Below are 17721 nucleotides of genomic sequence, written 5' to 3'. Positions count from 1 at the left end.
AGGTCAATGACTATGATGCTGGAGGACTGAGGAGCCAGCTGGTCCTGGACCCCCTGAAGGAGCAGGTTTGTAGCTGGAGGTGCTTTCAGATCCTGGCCTATGTTTGGAGGCTTAGTTCTCCTCCATGGCACATGACTGATGCATGATTTCATTGCATCCAGGCTAGATTGCTGTCATGCATTTTGTGGAACTGCCTTTGGACCTGCTGAATTTTCTGGACCATTTATAAAATGCAGCAGCCAAGTTATTGTTGGGGGCTAGATGTAGGGATTGTTTGTATCAACACCTGTGGTAAAAGATCTGCATTGGCTACCCCTTTGTTTTGAGCGCCATTCAAAATGCTGGTCCATATGCTCCCAAGTCTTATCTCCTCTCTTTTCCCCACCCCCTGACCAGGTCAGGCCGGATCACAGAAGCTTTTCCTGGAGGATCTTACTGGCGTTCCTTCCTGAAGTCTCCCTAGTATTTAATTCCACCAAATCTCTTTTCCCTGCGGGGGGGGGGGGGGGCTGGACCTTCCTATTGTCTTTAGCTAGACCTGTTAGCATTTCTTAATAGGTAGCTGAGGTGAGCCTGGAAATCCACTGACTGACTTCCTCCATTTTTCTACCCAGAAAGAGAGGGGGGAAACTTTTTAAAAGTGAAGCTTTTGCTCATTTCAACCTCCAAAGAAAAAATGCATTTCTTTACAAGTGCCTAATATTGGGAGGGTAGCAATAATTAGAAACTATCATAGTATATAGCCCTGAAGATTGACACATAAATTTCTGCTTTTAGAGCTAAAGAAAATTTATCAAGGCCTGGCTCATGAGCTTGGTTCTTGATTTATAAGTCACAGGTACCAGTATTGCATCTATCCAAGTGCACAGTCCTATTACAGAATAATGGGAAGACAATGCAAAAGGAGAAGAGAAGACTCATCTACAACCATTCCAATCAAACTCATTCCAATTAGACTCATCTACAACCATTCCAATCAGTATATCTTTATGGATCAGTGATAACTGACTCTTTACAGTGGCAGTTTGAAATCCAATGGAGCATACCTACCCCAAACCATGCACAAATCCAACCAAATCAATTAGACCATGAGCATTATATGACTAACATGGTACCAGTTTTTACCGTTTGATGCAGCTATACCTACTGGTTGTTTTCAGATTCTGCTGGTGTATTAATATTGTGATACTTCCTATTTTTAGCTATTATCCTGTCCACTGTTTTTTCCATTTTCATTGTAAGCTGCTTTGAGAACCAAATACTGGCTGAGAGGGTGGAATATAAATGTTTAAACTGGTTTTTTAAAACCTACAGGTACGATTCCTAGGAAATTCCAGTGCTGTTCTTGTTCTGTGTTCCTTCCCTCCCCACTAGAACTAAAGAGAAACTGAAAAGAATTACATCTTCACAAACAAACATTACTGTCTCTAACCTTTCTCAGCTCTGAAAAACATGCTCAAATGTAGGTCAGGCGTTTACTCCCACATAACAATGGAGCACCAAGGCTAAAGATGACTTGCCAATGTCGTACAAGTCACTGTGGCAGAAAATCCTTTTAAATTTACACAAATCATAGGAAATCCCTTTACAGAAATGGGGGGGGGGATGTGAGATTGAGACCAAGAGAAAACAACATGCTTAATATCAAATAGTAAAGCTATGGTAATAAACCTTCATACACCAAGCCTGTCCCAACAGCCATATGTTCAGATGTGCAAACTGCACTCACATCACTCTCATATGAACACAAGACAGTTTGTAGCTGGGACTTGGAACACAGCTCTTTAAAAAGGTGCCATAAGAGAAGAGCATGAATGCATATGATTCCCTTTAAGGAGTTTAAAAAAAACCACCGCTACTAACAGGTCACATTTTTTTGAACACTGAATTTGATCTGATAACAGTTTCTGATGCTTTCATCTCTTGCTGCTATTGAGTGCTTAAGACTTTCAACAAGAGCCAATGCTTACATCACATGAAGATTCACAAACAGAGCTGAAGGCACTCATGAATATATTTAGTCGTGTTACCATTTATTGAATTCTCATGTTTTCCCCAGAGAATATTTCTGCAGACTGCAGACCTGGGAAGCCCTAACCTGAATGGCTCAGGCTAGCCCAGTCTCATCAGATCTTGGAAGCTAAGTAAAGTTGGCCCTGGTTAGTATTTGGGTAGGAGACCACCAAGGAATTCCAGGGTCCCTGTGCACAGGAAGGCAATGGCAGAACACCTCTGTTAGTCTCTTGCCTTGAAAACCTTATGGGGTCACCATATGTTGGCTGTGACTTGATGGCACTTTACACAGACACCCATACCCCTGGGAAATGCCAACAGATTACTAATTTATAAACAGAAGCCCTGAAACCAACATGCTAATTGGCAGAATTCTACAACAAGAGAACATCTCCTGTCAGAAAGTATCAGAAAAATGGTTGGGACCATCTCTTGTAAGAAGCCCCATCCATATTTAGAATGTCTGTGAGACGCACAGCATTTAAGCCATCTTTGAACATTTTATTATAGTAAATATTTTCCTGCACTATGAACGTAATACGAGCAAAAACACATAAATTCAATGACTTAGAGTATTTGTACTTGGTCTTTATTGGTATACTCTTTATACTGATTTTAGACTGTATCAGCTCATTTGAAAATATAATGAACCAAAAGGGAAAGACCAGTGACTCCTTACGGCAAGCTAAGCAAATCATGCAAAAAGGGAAGCAGTGTGACCAGCTAGGTACATATTTTAGTACTTTGAACATCCTGTAACCGACTATCATTAGAAATAAAAGGTGAAGTACTAAAAGATTTATTGTCTAAAACGCTGTAATACTGTGTTTCAATTATTAAAAAGTGAGCTACAATTCCTTTTCTTCCCCGCCCCCAAACATTTCCAGTTAGTTCTTCCACACACACTACTTCAAGTAGGAATGAGACACCAAATCCCTATATGTTACAAGAATCTGTTCAAGATCTTTCTTCCTTCAGCCTACCAATGAAAGACACAAACATCATATGGAGTTCACTTTTCAGCATTTGGCTTAACACTTACTTTCAACAATATGCAGTCTGGAACTTCACGTTCTGGCACCAATAAGAACAGCTTGTTAAACTCCTAATTTCTACACAGCCAATTGCTGCCAAACAATGGTCATTACTGAAAGATTTATAGAAAGCAGTGCATTTGGCTGGCACACTCCCTAGTTCTGATTAATTCAGCAACGTTTGCTTGTTCTTAGATGGCCAGGCATGGAGGAGGAGGACAGCAAATGCTTCTTCTGCCACGTGAACACAGGAGATGCTCACTGCAGGGCTAGTGGCTCAGCTTGGCTCCAACGGTTTGATTTTATGGGGAAGATGGATACCAAAATTCTTTCCAATTGCTAGTATTGTGCCACGCAAGTAAATGAGCTCACAGATCTACAAGAAGAAAAAACACTGGACTGGCCCTTACGAATGACACCCCATTTACTCAGAAGTGTTGACTCCCACATAACTTTTAAACACTTATAATTTTTTGCTAGTTAAAATTCATTTTTAAAAAGTTAACATTTATTTCTATCTTGGGATACTATTTGTTTATCCTACTAGGCAAAATGAGGGGTCGTTTTGTGGCTAATACTAGAAATTAAAACTTTAAAATAAAAGGGGTCTACTTCTGGTCAAAATCCCTCTAATATGGAAGTTATGTAGCTTTAATAACCCTTTTTAAAATACAGATTCACACAGCCATAAATGGAAAGAGGCTACAGAACAGTTAAACCACATTTTAATGAGGTACAAAGTCACTTTTCTTTATGCAGTGTATTGAACTGTTGTCCTGAACTGTTCAGGACAGAACTAAAAAAAAGTACATAAAAGGAAAAAAGCTGAAGCTCAAGATCAAACCTAAACCAAAAACCAAACTGGAATTTTCTTCCATAAACAGAAATAGCAATATTATGAGAAAAATTCTACTGAACCTGAAAGAGGGGGAAAGAGAACCAACAGTAGCAATTCAGAAGTTTGACAGATCACACTACATAGTGATGGTGGTACAATGAACGTCCTCTCCTCCGGACACAACTTCAATGAATCATAAACACATCAAATCCACTCTTATACAACTTTTGGAATAGCCCAGACATTTTTACTTTGCCAATCGCTAGGGCAGACAAGATAAAGAGCTGTAACTAAAAGGCTACAGTTCACAAAAACTTAATATGAAGACAGGAAGCCGCAAAAAACAGAATTAAAAAATCATGCTGTATGAATGAATATGGGGAAGAGACCGTTAGCATTATGTTTCTCCATATTACATCTTCCTACAATCTAACAACAAAGATCAAAGTTGTTTTTAACATATTCTCTTTTTATTTCACTTTTACACTATCGTGATTCAGCGTCTTGGACACGTTCCAGGCTTTTCTACAAGTCCGGTATCACTTTTAGTATACAATATCAGTTACATCAGATATGCAAACCAGCACATTTATTTTATTTTATTTATCCCCCACTTTTCTTCCCAATGGGGACTAACATAAAGTAGCTTACATTAAAATTCTTCCCTCCTCCATCTTATCCTAACAACCACCCTGTGAAGTAGGTTAGGCTGAGTGCATGTGACTGGCTAAGGGCACCCAGCAAGTTTCTATGGCAGAGCGGGGATTCAAACCTGGGTCTCCCAGACACTACTACATTTTTCAACATTAACACTGGAACGAAACTTTTTCAGGTGTGCAAAACGAACTTTACAGGCATGAACTATTTTATAGGTTCATTTCCTGCTACTAAGGATGTTCTTCTTTCCTAAGGAATGCTGGCGCTGCCACCCAACAGCCTGAACCGAAAAATGGGAAGGGGAGTAGAAAAAGCAAGTGCAGAAACACAGGTTGACCCAAAGACGGGAAACAGGTAGAAAAGAAATGCAAAAATGCAAAAAGGCCATCCATGAGAAAAAGAACTCAGGCCAACAGCAGCCATGCCATCTATTATTCAGCCCCAAGACACTATTTTAGAGCAGGAGTTTAATACCAGATAGGGCCAAAATATTGCAGTTTGATCTTACTGGCTGCTTACATATACTAAATTCACAGATCACCTGGGAGATGTTCTCATGCAGTCCAGATGGAGCATGCCTATCAAGCTGAGATCAATGAGACACACCCACAAACAGAACTGCGCCTTAATGGTAAGAGCCCCCCCCCCAACATAATGGGGAAGTATCATGTGAAATGTCAATGTCGCCTTTGCCTAACATTGCCTGACATTTGCCTCTGCCATTGCAATATTTCCCCCCCTCAGCCTTTTCCTCTCCACACCTCAGTTTGTGCTATGAAACTGACAAAGCAGCCTGAGCACACTCCTCCTTTCCCTCCCTCACAACCTGTCTCCCTCCCAGACAGACACTGCATTTACAGATTACTTGTAAGTGCACATGTGGAAAGTATCACATCTGGTTAAGCCCTGAAAAGACGTTTAGAGTGAAAAGAGTCTGCCTAGCTCAGTATCCAGTACTCTTTAATGGCCACTACCAGATGCTACAGACCACAAAGCATTACTTCAGTATATATTGATTGCTTCAAATTTCTGACACTTTGGTAGAAGGAACATACAAGCCGCTGTACTGCCAATTCTTTCAACCTAATTCTTTCAACTGTATGTCCCACATTAAGCACGCATTTTAATTTCCTAGGCATGCTAAATTTGGGGGAAATTTTGACTTGTCACCACTGAAAAACAAAACAACAACAAAGTCACCAAAGAAATTTAATATTAACTGCCCTGGTGCATGACAGGCCAATAACCCACGCTAGTTACGCTTGAAAAAGAAGCGACAGAACTTTAGCCATATTTAAGACTTGAGTATTCACACAGCAGCCTGTTTGGTAATGCAGAGGAATTTCACATCACCCTTTTTAACTTATTTTGAAGCCGTTTTTGATCCGTCATGGAGTAAACCAGTATAGGACTGCCGTTTCACACATGGCTTTCCCCTTCCGGTAAAGAGCTGGATCTGAAGCGGTTTGCCATTTCAGACTGCACCACTTTTTCCCCGCCGTTTTTCACCCATGCGGGCAATCTCCGGCTGCTTTTTTTTGAACATTCGCTTTAGAGTGCTATAGCACTATAACAAAACACTCCAGGCACTCCAATGGGGTTGATATAATGCTGCTGCGTTATAGTGCTATAGCGCTATAAAGCTAACGTTCCCATAAAAAAGCCGGAGATCGCCTGCGTGGGCGAAAAACAGCGGGGAAAAGCGCATCGGACCGGGAGAGGAAACTGAAGACTACTTGGAAGCGGTTGACAGGTAAAATGCTTCAGCCCCATTTCCTAAACGGGACAGGAGCGTTTGTGTCTGAAATTACAAATATATTCCGGTAGGGAACCAGTTCTAAAACGGTTCTGTCTGAAATGACAGAACAGAAACCGTTTGGGAACCGTTCCTCTTCCGGATTATATTGTCTGTCTGAAATTCCTCACTGTTTCAGAAATATTAACATAACTTTTGTTTGAAAGGACAATATTTACTGCAATGCATCTCATCTTACCTGCACTTGTTCTGTGGAACTGCTGCTGAGTTCATCTCCAGATTCTGAGTCCTGGTGGATTTTTTCTGAACTTTCTCCTGTGCTGAATCACAGGCCTGCTCTTGCAAAAAGCTAGTCTTTTCTATTTCCATACATTCAGAACAAGGAAAATAGGACACAGAAAAGGTTCTGTTCTGAGTGGAAACTTTAGGGAACTGTAACTCATTATGTTTTCCATTATTTTGTGCAAGGTCCAAGCTCAATCCAAAAGTCTGACCTGGGCTACTATTTGGTCCCAGATTCTGATTGGCATCCTGAACTAGGCCAGACACTTGAACTGGAGATGATTTTCCAAAACTAGAAAGCTCTGGAGACTTATTCACATTTTCTGTAGACTTCTGTAAACCATGCATAAGTTTGAGCGAGCTGTTTGGCAGTCCACCCAACTGTTTAACAGGTGGCATTAGTGCTTTGCGAGTTACTTCTTTCACATACTGTGCCGGTACATAAAAAGGCTTGGAATTCTCATCCTTTTTGACTTGCCACCAGTCATCATTTGTCTTTTTCAACAAGATGTATCTCTCCCCTTGTTTTATCACAATCCTTTTGTTCTTTGCTTCATACTCATAGTCGTATTCAACTTCAATGTACAATGGCCCTGCAAGAATTTTTCCACTTTTGTCAGCCATCTCTTTGTAAAGTTGTATTCACCTTTCCAGGTGAAAGGTAAGCTGCATTATGGTTGCTTTTCTCCAGTTCTTCAGCACAGCTATAAGGAAAGAAACATATAAGTATTACTATATAAGCTAACAAATTTCAGCTTCAAGTTAAGCATTTCCAATAGGCCTTTAGCATAACATTCCCATAATCAGAATAAATTTCCAAAATTATTCCCCACAATTTACCAAATGTTCTTGAGCAACTGGATTTCCTCTTGCTATACTGACACTAGTTTTAAGCACCACTGTACTTTGGTCTTTAAAATCTGGTGCATATGCATTTTGTCCAGTGATGCACAAAACTATTATTTCTCTGCCCATATATTCTATAGGTAAACATTATATATTAAAGCAATATAACCTTTTCGAACACATGTAACTGTTAGCTGCTTACATTTTACCCACTATCTACTAAGCCTATTGTTTCAGTTACTTAACAAAATGGATCAGATCTTTTTTTAGCTCAAGACAATCTCTTGCTTACATAGAGGATTTATTTACATAGCTCAGATATTATTAAATCTTGGGGAAAGAAAGGATTGTTTTGTTTCATTTACCTCCCACCTCCTTCAATGTATTTTTCTGAATTCAGAAGTTGCCATTAAATTTTCATTAACTTCACTAGTTCCACCCTAAAAATATTAATTATACCATAATCACTGAAAGGCATTGTAAGTTGTCCCTTTTGAATTCTATTATCCTATTTTAACATTTGTCAAAAACCTCTGGGAGTCATAAAAGATTTTTTAATCATCCTATGTTGTAGGACAAGGGAAAAATTAATGTGATTTCTGAATATGGGGTCTGACATTTCCTCTGACATGTTTATATATTGACAGTTGTCACTGTGCTTTCAAAAGTCTAATTATAATAGATCTAGATTTTGGTATATAACCTAGAATTTTCTGATTAGAGAAACATAGCAGAATATATATTTTATAACTGCACTTTTTGTATATGAAGCTATATATTAAGGAAAAGTATTATTAAGAGGCCTCTGGGGATAGAATTAGGATGCAATAAGAATGGAATGGGTACACAAGAAGCTGCAAGGATGTCAAGAGCGAAGTTAAATGTGAATCACAATCCTTACCACCCAGCTCCCCAGAAACAAGGGAAAGATGGACTAGCTTCACTAAGGTCAGAAAGGTTCTCAATGTTCCCTAATGTTCCCATTGCTCTGAAGAATAGATAAGCAAATGTAATCACTGACAATACATGAGGGACCAATAGCAAGGTATGATGTTAACTGCTTGGTACCAATTAGAGATTCTTCAATGTATAAACTATATGTGATGTCATTTGGGGTATAATACCTCCTGCCCTTCCCAGTTATGGCAGAATATAGCTTTGGAATTGCTGAGTGCTAAGGCACTCAGTCCTGTATTCCCTGTTGCAATATTAAACAGATATTCATCTAACTCGTTGGACGCAGACTGTGTGTTTCCAATTCGGCACGGGAGCACACAGACACAGATTTGTGTATCGGAATCTGGTGACACAGATTCAGTGTTCAGAAAATGTCTTTCCTAAGGTGATGCTGTTAGTACAACCATAGGCTTGCAGAAGTCATGATGTGTTTCCATATATATAATTCAAGCTATTTTGGACAGTGGCATGAACTAAATGTATACAAATGCCCATATTCCTTTCCAGTACCATGATGCATTATTTTGCTAATGGTTCTGCCTAGCCTGAACCTACTAACAAACATTTGTATGTTCCTAACTTTCAGACTAGCAGAAAGCACACTAGGTGGGGCTGTTCTTGAAAGACCTGCATAACTGAAAGCACATTAAACCAGTCGCTTCCCATTACTTCCTGGAAATAATTCAAAGCTATATGCATTAATTATTAATGAATTAATGCAGCCTCAGAGACGGCATTCTCCTTTTTGTTGCAACGCAACCTTCAAGATCAGCAATCCCCAGCACAGTGCCCATGGCCTCTCTTCCCTGACCCCTTCCACATTCCTTCATTATCCCTCTTTAAGTTCCCTTTTGCTCTTCTGTCTTCCTTTGATATGTTCACTCTCCTTTTCTACTTTTCCCTTTGTCACCTTTCACGCCCCTTCCTTTCACTTTCTGCTCCCTTCCTCTCTTGAATTTCCCTGCCCTTAATATCATCCCACATTGTCTTTGTGTACTAAAGGTGATAGAGAGATGAAAAGATGTGCTGAAAACAATATGCCAGGGATACAGCCAAGCTTCGATCACTGACTGCAAAAGAGTAGCCATAGCTTAAAGAGCAACAGGGCTCAATTTTTCTTTGGGGGCAGGGAGAGGGCATGTTTGCTTAAAACGACTTCACCTCAACACTTACCACAAGAGGAGTCAAAAAAGGAGACAGTGAATGAAAGGTTTATACTTCCCCCAGTTTCAGCCAGGGAAACCCATCCCACTACTCACCACCTTCACAATACTCCAAACAACATTAATGATACACAGATATATAAACTTCCCAGTATTGGCTTAAATTGAATTCTTCTGTTAAGAGTTCCTGACCCTGCAAAGCCTTGCTTGTGGTAACTAAGACCACCCATCACAGTTAATAATTGGATAATTACATCATTACTTGAAAGTTTTCTTGGCCTCCTACAAAACTGACATCTTATTTCTCCCATTAACATCTTATTTAATTGTAATTTTAGAATCCCAAAAATGCCCACAAGCTTAACAAGCTCCCTGTCCAAAATCAGAGGGTTTAATGTAACACCTAGGAACTATACCCAAACAGCAAGGGCATGCAGATAGAGGTATTGCTCAGTTATTAGCTCCATTCCCACAGCACTCTGCCAAAATCTGAGCCTGAATACCTCTACTAACCCTGGAAGTCCTTGATTATTTTGTCATGGATTTTTAGCATTCAGGACTAAATGGATATGGGTAATTATAACATTTTAGCTATTCAGGATTTGTACTGTACTTTTTTTCTTAACCCCTTCCATCTTAAATTAGTGAGGTACAAGTAATGTGATATGCTCCAATTACGTTAGAGTTCAAAAACGTTGCATGTGATTGCTTTGAAAACTACTCCAACTTAACATAAATTGTTTAAGGTTTGTTTATTGTACACAAATACAAACCTAACACAAAAGGCATTGGAGTCAATAGCAGAGATGTAAAATTTCCAGAAATTTTGACGTTACGGGGAAAAAAGGGGGGGGGGGTTCGAGAAATTATTTTTTTAGAAAAATAAAAAACTCAATATTACTACTCTTAACAGATTGACAGTCACGTTGTTACTTTGTGAACGTAAAATGCAGTGTGCATAGATTGGCTTGGCATAATAGTATCATCTTTGATATATTAAAAGTACAGCTTATTCAGAAAATAATACATATTTTAAATTTTATTTTCTGCTACAAATGGAACTACGAGGTCCTGAAAGGCCCAAAAGCAAAAGGAAACCATTTTCCTTCTCTTGTGACAACTGTAGTGCCCCCTAGAGAAAGAAATGTATCCTCAGTATTTTCTCAGTATATGAATTGTATTCCAGCATTTGATAATCCTCAGCGTACAGGTAATGCAATGATTTGATACTTTACATAGTCTTATTTAGAGAAATTATTGGAGGATTAAATATATGAACACCTGGTCATAAACATGTTATTGTAAAAGAAAATATTCCATAATACATTTTTCCCCAATTTTTCTGGGAAAAAAGAACAGCTTCAGGGGAAAAACAGGTTTCCCCCCAATTTTTCAATTTTTTCCCTGAGCCTTCCCATCTCTAGTCAATAGTCACTCAAATCTTTTCAAGGCGTTTGCACCTAGTTTACATGCAGCAGAGAGTGTAGTAGCTATAATGTAGTTATGCATTAGCTGAAAACCTGCACGTCATTATCAGAGCCTGGGGAGTGTCTTGAAGGTCATATACATAAGGGCATTTAAGGGTCATTAATAGTAGTTAATAGCAGTTAACACCCTGCAAAGCCAGTGCAGTTTGCAGAATTGAAACCTGGCTCAATCTGCAAAATATTTCACATAATCAGTAGGTAGACGCCATAGAGTCAAAACAGAAGGGACCAAGTCTGTAAAAGGTAGTGGGTGCGTGTACATCCAATTTGGATCAAGCCCACACAAGAAGAGGGAAGGAAATATTAGTTATTTATTCAGAATATTTCTATGTTGCCTCTTCAGAATCCTGGCCGAGGCAATTTATAATCAAAAACCACAGGACAAAAAACCTAAAGTGATTAGACATAAGCAGCACAAATTCTATCTATAAAACAGAAGACCATTAAAAAGCTAATAAGATAAAACCCCTGATCAAAACAGGATCTTTCCATGCAGTTACTAGAGTTGGAAAAGAAAAGAAGACATACCCCCATCTTTTCCCTTTAAAATGCCAATAGTACAGGGAGTGTGGTCAAACCTACTGCAGAGCGATTGCAAAGATAAGTGGAGAACAAGAGAACCACATACACTGCTTTGAGCTGCTTGGAGAGAAGAACAGGATAAAAATATACTATACTATAAATTCCCCCTCCCCTCTCACTTAGTCCCTGTCTAACTCAGAGCTTACACAAAATTTACGTTTTACAAAATGATAAAGATCTGGGATTGGCCCACAGTGACTAATGCAGTGGACTGAAAATGAGTTTAAACTAAAAATATCAAATTGTGAGAGAAAGTTCTATGTAACCAGGGGAATCTTCAAAATGGCCCTCCTATAATGGAGGAAGTCCTTAATACACATTAATCTGAGAATAACAAAGGTCAGCAACCCTCACATCTCACAAGAGTTCAGCTGCCTTGTGGTCTTAGTAACTTTATTGGACAGCAAGGCACCATTCTGGTTGTCTGATCAAACTTACTGGATAGGAAGGCACAAGGAGGCCTCATCAAAGAGGAGGAAAATTCTGTAGGATATTGTTTTTCAGCACTGATTGGAAGTAAAAAAGGCCTGTATTGAAGCTATACACTATGAACTGTGGTAGAGCACTCTCCCAGAGCCTTTCTAGATCCCGTTGTATTTATTTCCACAACGGGCCTTATTTCTAGTTTCTAATAAAATGTTTATATATGTAAAGTGGCATAATATGATAACATGCTATAACATTTTGTCATGTGGGGAGGAAGGTCAGTGGGACCCATAAACCTCAATGATTAGCAGTCTCTTTCACTCTTTCAGTCCAATGGAGCTCAACCATACCCTAATGGCATTCTAGCAAACTATTTTTGAAAGTATTTTCAAAATATATTTTCTTTGAAAGAAAAACTTCGGGGGGGGGGGATGAGCCAGTGGGTCACAACTTACCCTATTACCCTTGAGGAATACATGAACAGTAGATATTCACTAAAAAGGTTTAATGGGCAATTTCTGTACTATTCTGGGGGCACCATGTAACCCCCAATGGAGAAAGATGTGGAATAAAAAATAAACAGATGCACGTAACAGTTCGTACCTTTCGGTGTTAAAACTGTCATTTCAGTTCTAATTAGTCAAGACACTAGTGTACAATATGTTAAATCTTATTAGGAAACTAGACTGTTAAAAGCAAAAACTATTTGTAGGTTAAGAAGATCAATAAATTTGAGGTTTCCTGTCTGCCTGCAGAAATGCAGCCCTGATCCAGCTGTGACCACATATAGTTGCACATGGCTAGCTATGCATTCAACTGAATGTAAAGCAGGGAGGGCAGCCAGAATTCACATCTGAACACACATCCCACTTATGCCTGCAGTTCCCAAGACAGCAAGAATGGATTGGATCCTCTAGAACAGTTCACAGAAGGTGCTGGTGAGGCAGATCTTCCCCCATCTTCCATTTCACCTGAAATTCCTCTCTGAGGATCACAAGAGCCTGGCAACCACAGGATGGAGGGACAGCAGTGACTATATGGAATAAACTTGAATTAGTCTCCCCCACATCTTCCTCATGGAGCCAGAGCCAGAAGAAGAGAGAAAGATTTTATTTTCATTGCTCATTGCTGTTGTAGCCCTGTGTCCTTTGGCACATTTTGCTTATAAGGCTCTTCCAATCCTCAGAGAGGAGTTTGGGGTTAAAACACCAGGATGCTTGAGGAAGAAGACAGTGGGGAAAGACCTGCTCCTTCAAAACCTCCTGTGAACTCTTCTGGTGCATTCAAACCAATATGTGTGCCAAAGCATTCTTTTGCATGAAGATCTCCTGATTTGAATTGTGGAAAGGTAAATTCTTAACTTACTACCATAACTGCATAAGCATATCCAATGTGCAGCTCTCAGGTATCAGCTACAAAAACTGAATAAATTGACAATATAGGCTGTGATCCAGAGAAGTGTGGGGCATCTCTTGCAGGCTAGTTGTGTCTTAACAAATTCTTCTTGAGAGAGAAGTGAAAGCTGCTTTACAGACATTCTTTTGTTTTTAGAAACCATTTGCAACACAGTACAGAGAGAAGGGTGCAATTGTGGGTGCAGAGGCAGCCTGCAGCACCTGTATAACTCAGTGGAAGTATTTTAATACTACTGCTGGTTGGTGACCTCTCTGAATATCCTCCAAGCCCCCAGTAGGGGTCAGTCATCAGAGGCCACCATGACTTCCACGTGCACACACACTAGCACACACATGCACATATGAAAAAATACCAAAAAATATTTTTAAAATGACCCTTTTATTCTGAAGTAAACTGAAGATTTTAAAAGTCTGCTGAAATCAAGCTCATATGTCAGCAGCTTCCCCCATGGAAAAACATTTATGTTCAAAACACACTGGAAACTAGCTGATCAATAAACCTGTCATGCAGCCTTTGGTTTGTTTTCATTCTACTGCATTCTGCAGCCCAGTCCTTTTTCTTACTGTATGTTAGTCTAACAGTCAGCATCTTATTCAGAACACACAAGATACCCATAAAGTGTCAAAATCCACCTGCCATCTCTCAGTGTGATTATTTTTAATACAGCTTATTAATTCATACTTCTCCAATGTAGAAAACACTGAAAGCAAAATATTTTTTTCAAAGCCCATATACTTCACAAAGCTAATTCAAATCAATGCAGTCACAAGCATGCTCTGAAACAAGCAATACAGCTCATCTACTTCTCCAAATTTCAAAGCAGTCCAAAATTAGCAAAAAAAAATCTAGCATGATAGCTATCTCTATAACCTTACTACGATATAACTGTGTGCTGCATTTCTGGTCTGATGGATTTCCCTTCTTGTAAGCTTTTTAAACACATGCATAATTTGCTGTCAATCCACAAGGCCCCAAAACATAACATTAGAAGTCATCAAAGTTCTGTGGTCAAAACTCAGTGTAGCGAAAACCAAGAGGAAAAAAGGGTTTTACTACCATTTATGTAACCCAAAAAAAGCACGCACAATTGCTTTGTTCTTCACCACAGACCATTGTGCAGCCAAACATTATTCCCTACAGCTGCAATGAACACATTAATGATGTTGAGGCATAAACAAAGTTAGTCATTGAAGCCACATTGGAGGACATTTAGATTCCCCCCGTCATAAGTTCTTACTAATTCAAGGCCAGATGAAATAAAATCCAGCCAACAGTTCTCTACACAATAGATGTTTTTTCTTACGTTGTGACTTGTCAGCATCTAAGGAACAAGCTCTGATTCAAACATCATTTCAATTAAGCCCACAATTTCATTTGAGAACCAAAAGGCACCTCTCCTGGCATAACAGTTTTGTCCTTCATACTGATTTTTTCCTACAGCCTACAGTCATACTTCAGGCAAAGATTCTGTTCAGTAGAGGAATGCAATACAAAGGGCTGACCACTGAAGATCTGCACTTCTGACAAGAATCAAGAAAACAAGAGTCATCTAGAGAGAGAAAACAGAAATGTTTCTAGTCACCATGGCAGAAAAGCAAACACATCACAGAATGCCAAGTCCCCAGCTTTCATAAACATTCTCCTCACATTAGCTGAGGGAAATCAATTTCACACAGTGAAATTTCATCAGAATAATTTTGCCTGACAGCTTGCATGACTCATCTGTACTGAATTCTGTATGAAATAGTTTCAAAATGAGGACAAAGACAAAAAGCCACAGATAGCAAGCACAGACAGTAGAGTCCAGTTCCAGAAGCATGGTATTCCTCCTGCACACCCACTGTCCCCCAGTAGCATTAGGGAGCATCCCGTCAGTTCCTTCAGAAAGAAAGGCAAAGCTTAACTTTTAAACATCTCACTAATTCACTATTCATCCCTCTTGTCAATTTCTCAAGGCATGGTGCATTTAAATGTCAAACAACTAAACAAAAATCACACAGGCGACATAATACCAGGCACTTGTCTTCTCTATGCTCCTGAAATGGTGCTCACCACAACTATGAATAACTAGAAAGAAATCTGTTGCTAACACAGTGTGGTTAACTCATACTAAGCAAGGCTCAAAGCAGTTTAAGGTCTACAAAGGCAATCTGTGGAGCAAGAGAGAAAATGCCAAATTTCCACTTAAAGCTTAGCTACTAGTTCCAACCCACCCACCTTTCTGCAGTTTGTCTTAACTGGTAGAACAAAGTTACATAATGTTTCCTTAATTATTCCACCCAATAGGTGCTTGTTATTTGCTCAAATATACATGGTACAGTAAATACCCTGCATGCTGTGTGTACACAGGCAGGTGGCACCTCTATCTATCAGCAAAAGCAAAATACACCACAGCAATAAGCCTTCACTTCGCCAGGAATGTATGAAGCTCAATTGGGAAAAGGCCCAGGGGGAAGGGGGCGGACAACTGCACTACCATGGTGGCATTCCATCTGTGTATGAACCACACAAACATTAACGCTTCCGGGCACAAACCAGTCACAGGCAGCTGAGACGACACCGCTGCTTATGGGGACGTCCTAAGACGCCGATTCCTACATATTTCCGGAAGCAGGTTGCACCAGTCCCAGCAACTGAACTCCGACTTCGGAGGAGTCCTGGGCAGGGTGGGAGGGCGAGTCTTCTCTGTCCCCCCCCCCAAGCTCACAAGCAGGGTGAAGGCTCACCGCAGGGAAGGCGAACCCAACCGACGTGCACAACAAGAAAGTTCTTCCAGGAACCACCTACATCCCCACCAATGTGGAATCTAAAAGCAAGCAAACAAAAAGCCATTATCTTTAAAATACCTCTCCATCTCCACCCCGCTTCCTCCACACGGGCCTGATTTCTGACATTCCTGCCAGTTAAGCCCAACAGGTGGTAAGAAGAAACCCACAGAGGCACCCATATGCCACCGTCTCCCCACCCGCAGTGAAGAGAGCAGGACGACCGAGCTCTTTAAAGGGCCGTTGGTGAGCCCATCCTCCCCCCCACCACCACCGTCTACCACCGTCTACCGCCACCTTTCAATTCCCCCATCTATTACTATAATCCACTTTAAAGGACAAGGAGCTCAGGAAACGGGGGGGGGGAGATTACTCCGGAGTTGTTAACACGGAGTACAACGACGTGATGTTGCGCTTACGAGGAGGGGGAAGGGGAGAGAGAGAGAGATGGGGAAGGAGTCCGCGAGGTCGCCCCTTCTTCCTTCATCCATCCCCCCTTTCGCAAACAAATGGACCGGAGCCATGTGAGGCGCCCCTTCCCCACAACCCCACAGGGAGGGAGGCTTGTTGGCGTGCTCTTCGACCGCGCTCCGCCTCTCAACGGTCCGCCTCCGCCTCCCCCCCCCCCCCCCGGTAAATAACAGCCCCTCACCTCAGTTAAAGGTCCAAGGCGCGCGGCTCGGCTCCGACCCTCCTCGGCTTCCTTCCGCTCGCCGTGCCTTGCTTGCCTCCACTCGCCTCCCTCCCTCCCTCCCTCCCTTCCTTCCCTCCTCTGCCAGCCGCGACTCAGTCCAACGGCCCCGCCCCTTTCAGCTCCGCGCCGAGTGTCAGCTCCAGGGCATCGCGCGGCCCGGCGTCAGAGGTCCTCGTCACGTGCCAGGGGGGAAAGGCGGGGCAAAGGTGAAAAGGAGGGGGAGGGGGAAGAAATAGGCGGGAAGAAGTGAGGTATTGGGGGGGTGGGGAGGACTGTCGCCTTTGCAAAAACGGCTGCGCGCTTTTTCCCCCTCTGAGAGGTTTGAGCGAGAGGCTCCCGTGAAGGGTCAATAAGTAAACCTTGGTGGAAGTAAAATCAGCAACCGCACAAACACACTACACGGCCCCCGTAATAAGCTGCCTCTTTTGCGTTGTGTCCCTCACGGCAGGGCGCCCACATACTCCGCCCACGCCGCACGTTCGCACAATAAACACACCGCTGGTAATAAGCCTCCAAGCAGTAAAACCTCTCACAGGAGGAGGATTAAATCCAGCCTAGCCGCCACAGGACTCCGCCATGCCTAGACAAGGAACTGTAGATAAATACTTCCTCTTTTGAAAGGGGAGATCTGATAGAGCTGCCCGCAGACGTTGGGAGTCACGCGGTGCCCACACCCTCTCCAGGAGAAGGCTCGCGTCTGTGGTTGCGGGATCCGGTATCAGCCCCCCGGCAAACCTGGGCGCTGGTACGGCAGACTGGAAACGACACACCCCCACCCCCATCAATGTATGCGGATTAGTTCATG

At 41.4% G+C, this 17721-nt stretch overlaps 1 protein-coding gene across 1 annotated transcript in view; it reads right to left on the bottom strand.

Moving 5' to 3' along the window:
* Nucleotides 1–16948, bottom strand: part of ARHGAP12 (Rho GTPase activating protein 12) — a 94710-nt gene extending 77762 nt beyond the window's left edge. The window contains 3 exon segments of the mRNA XM_015408109.1: nt 6537–6614; nt 6617–7284; nt 16875–16948. Coding sequence (XP_015263595.1) covers nt 6537–6614; nt 6617–7204 — 666 coding nt within the window. The 5' untranslated portion in view covers nt 7205–7284; nt 16875–16948.
* Nucleotides 16949–17721: the final 773 nt, after the last annotated feature.

This window comes from Gekko japonicus, unplaced genomic scaffold, assembly GCF_001447785.1.
Source record: "Gekko japonicus isolate JY-2015 unplaced genomic scaffold, Gekko_japonicus_V1.1 scaffold87, whole genome shotgun sequence".
In the NCBI taxonomy this organism is placed as follows: Eukaryota; Metazoa; Chordata; class Lepidosauria; order Squamata; family Gekkonidae; genus Gekko; species Gekko japonicus.
This window is presented reverse-complemented; position numbering and strand designations above follow the sequence as displayed.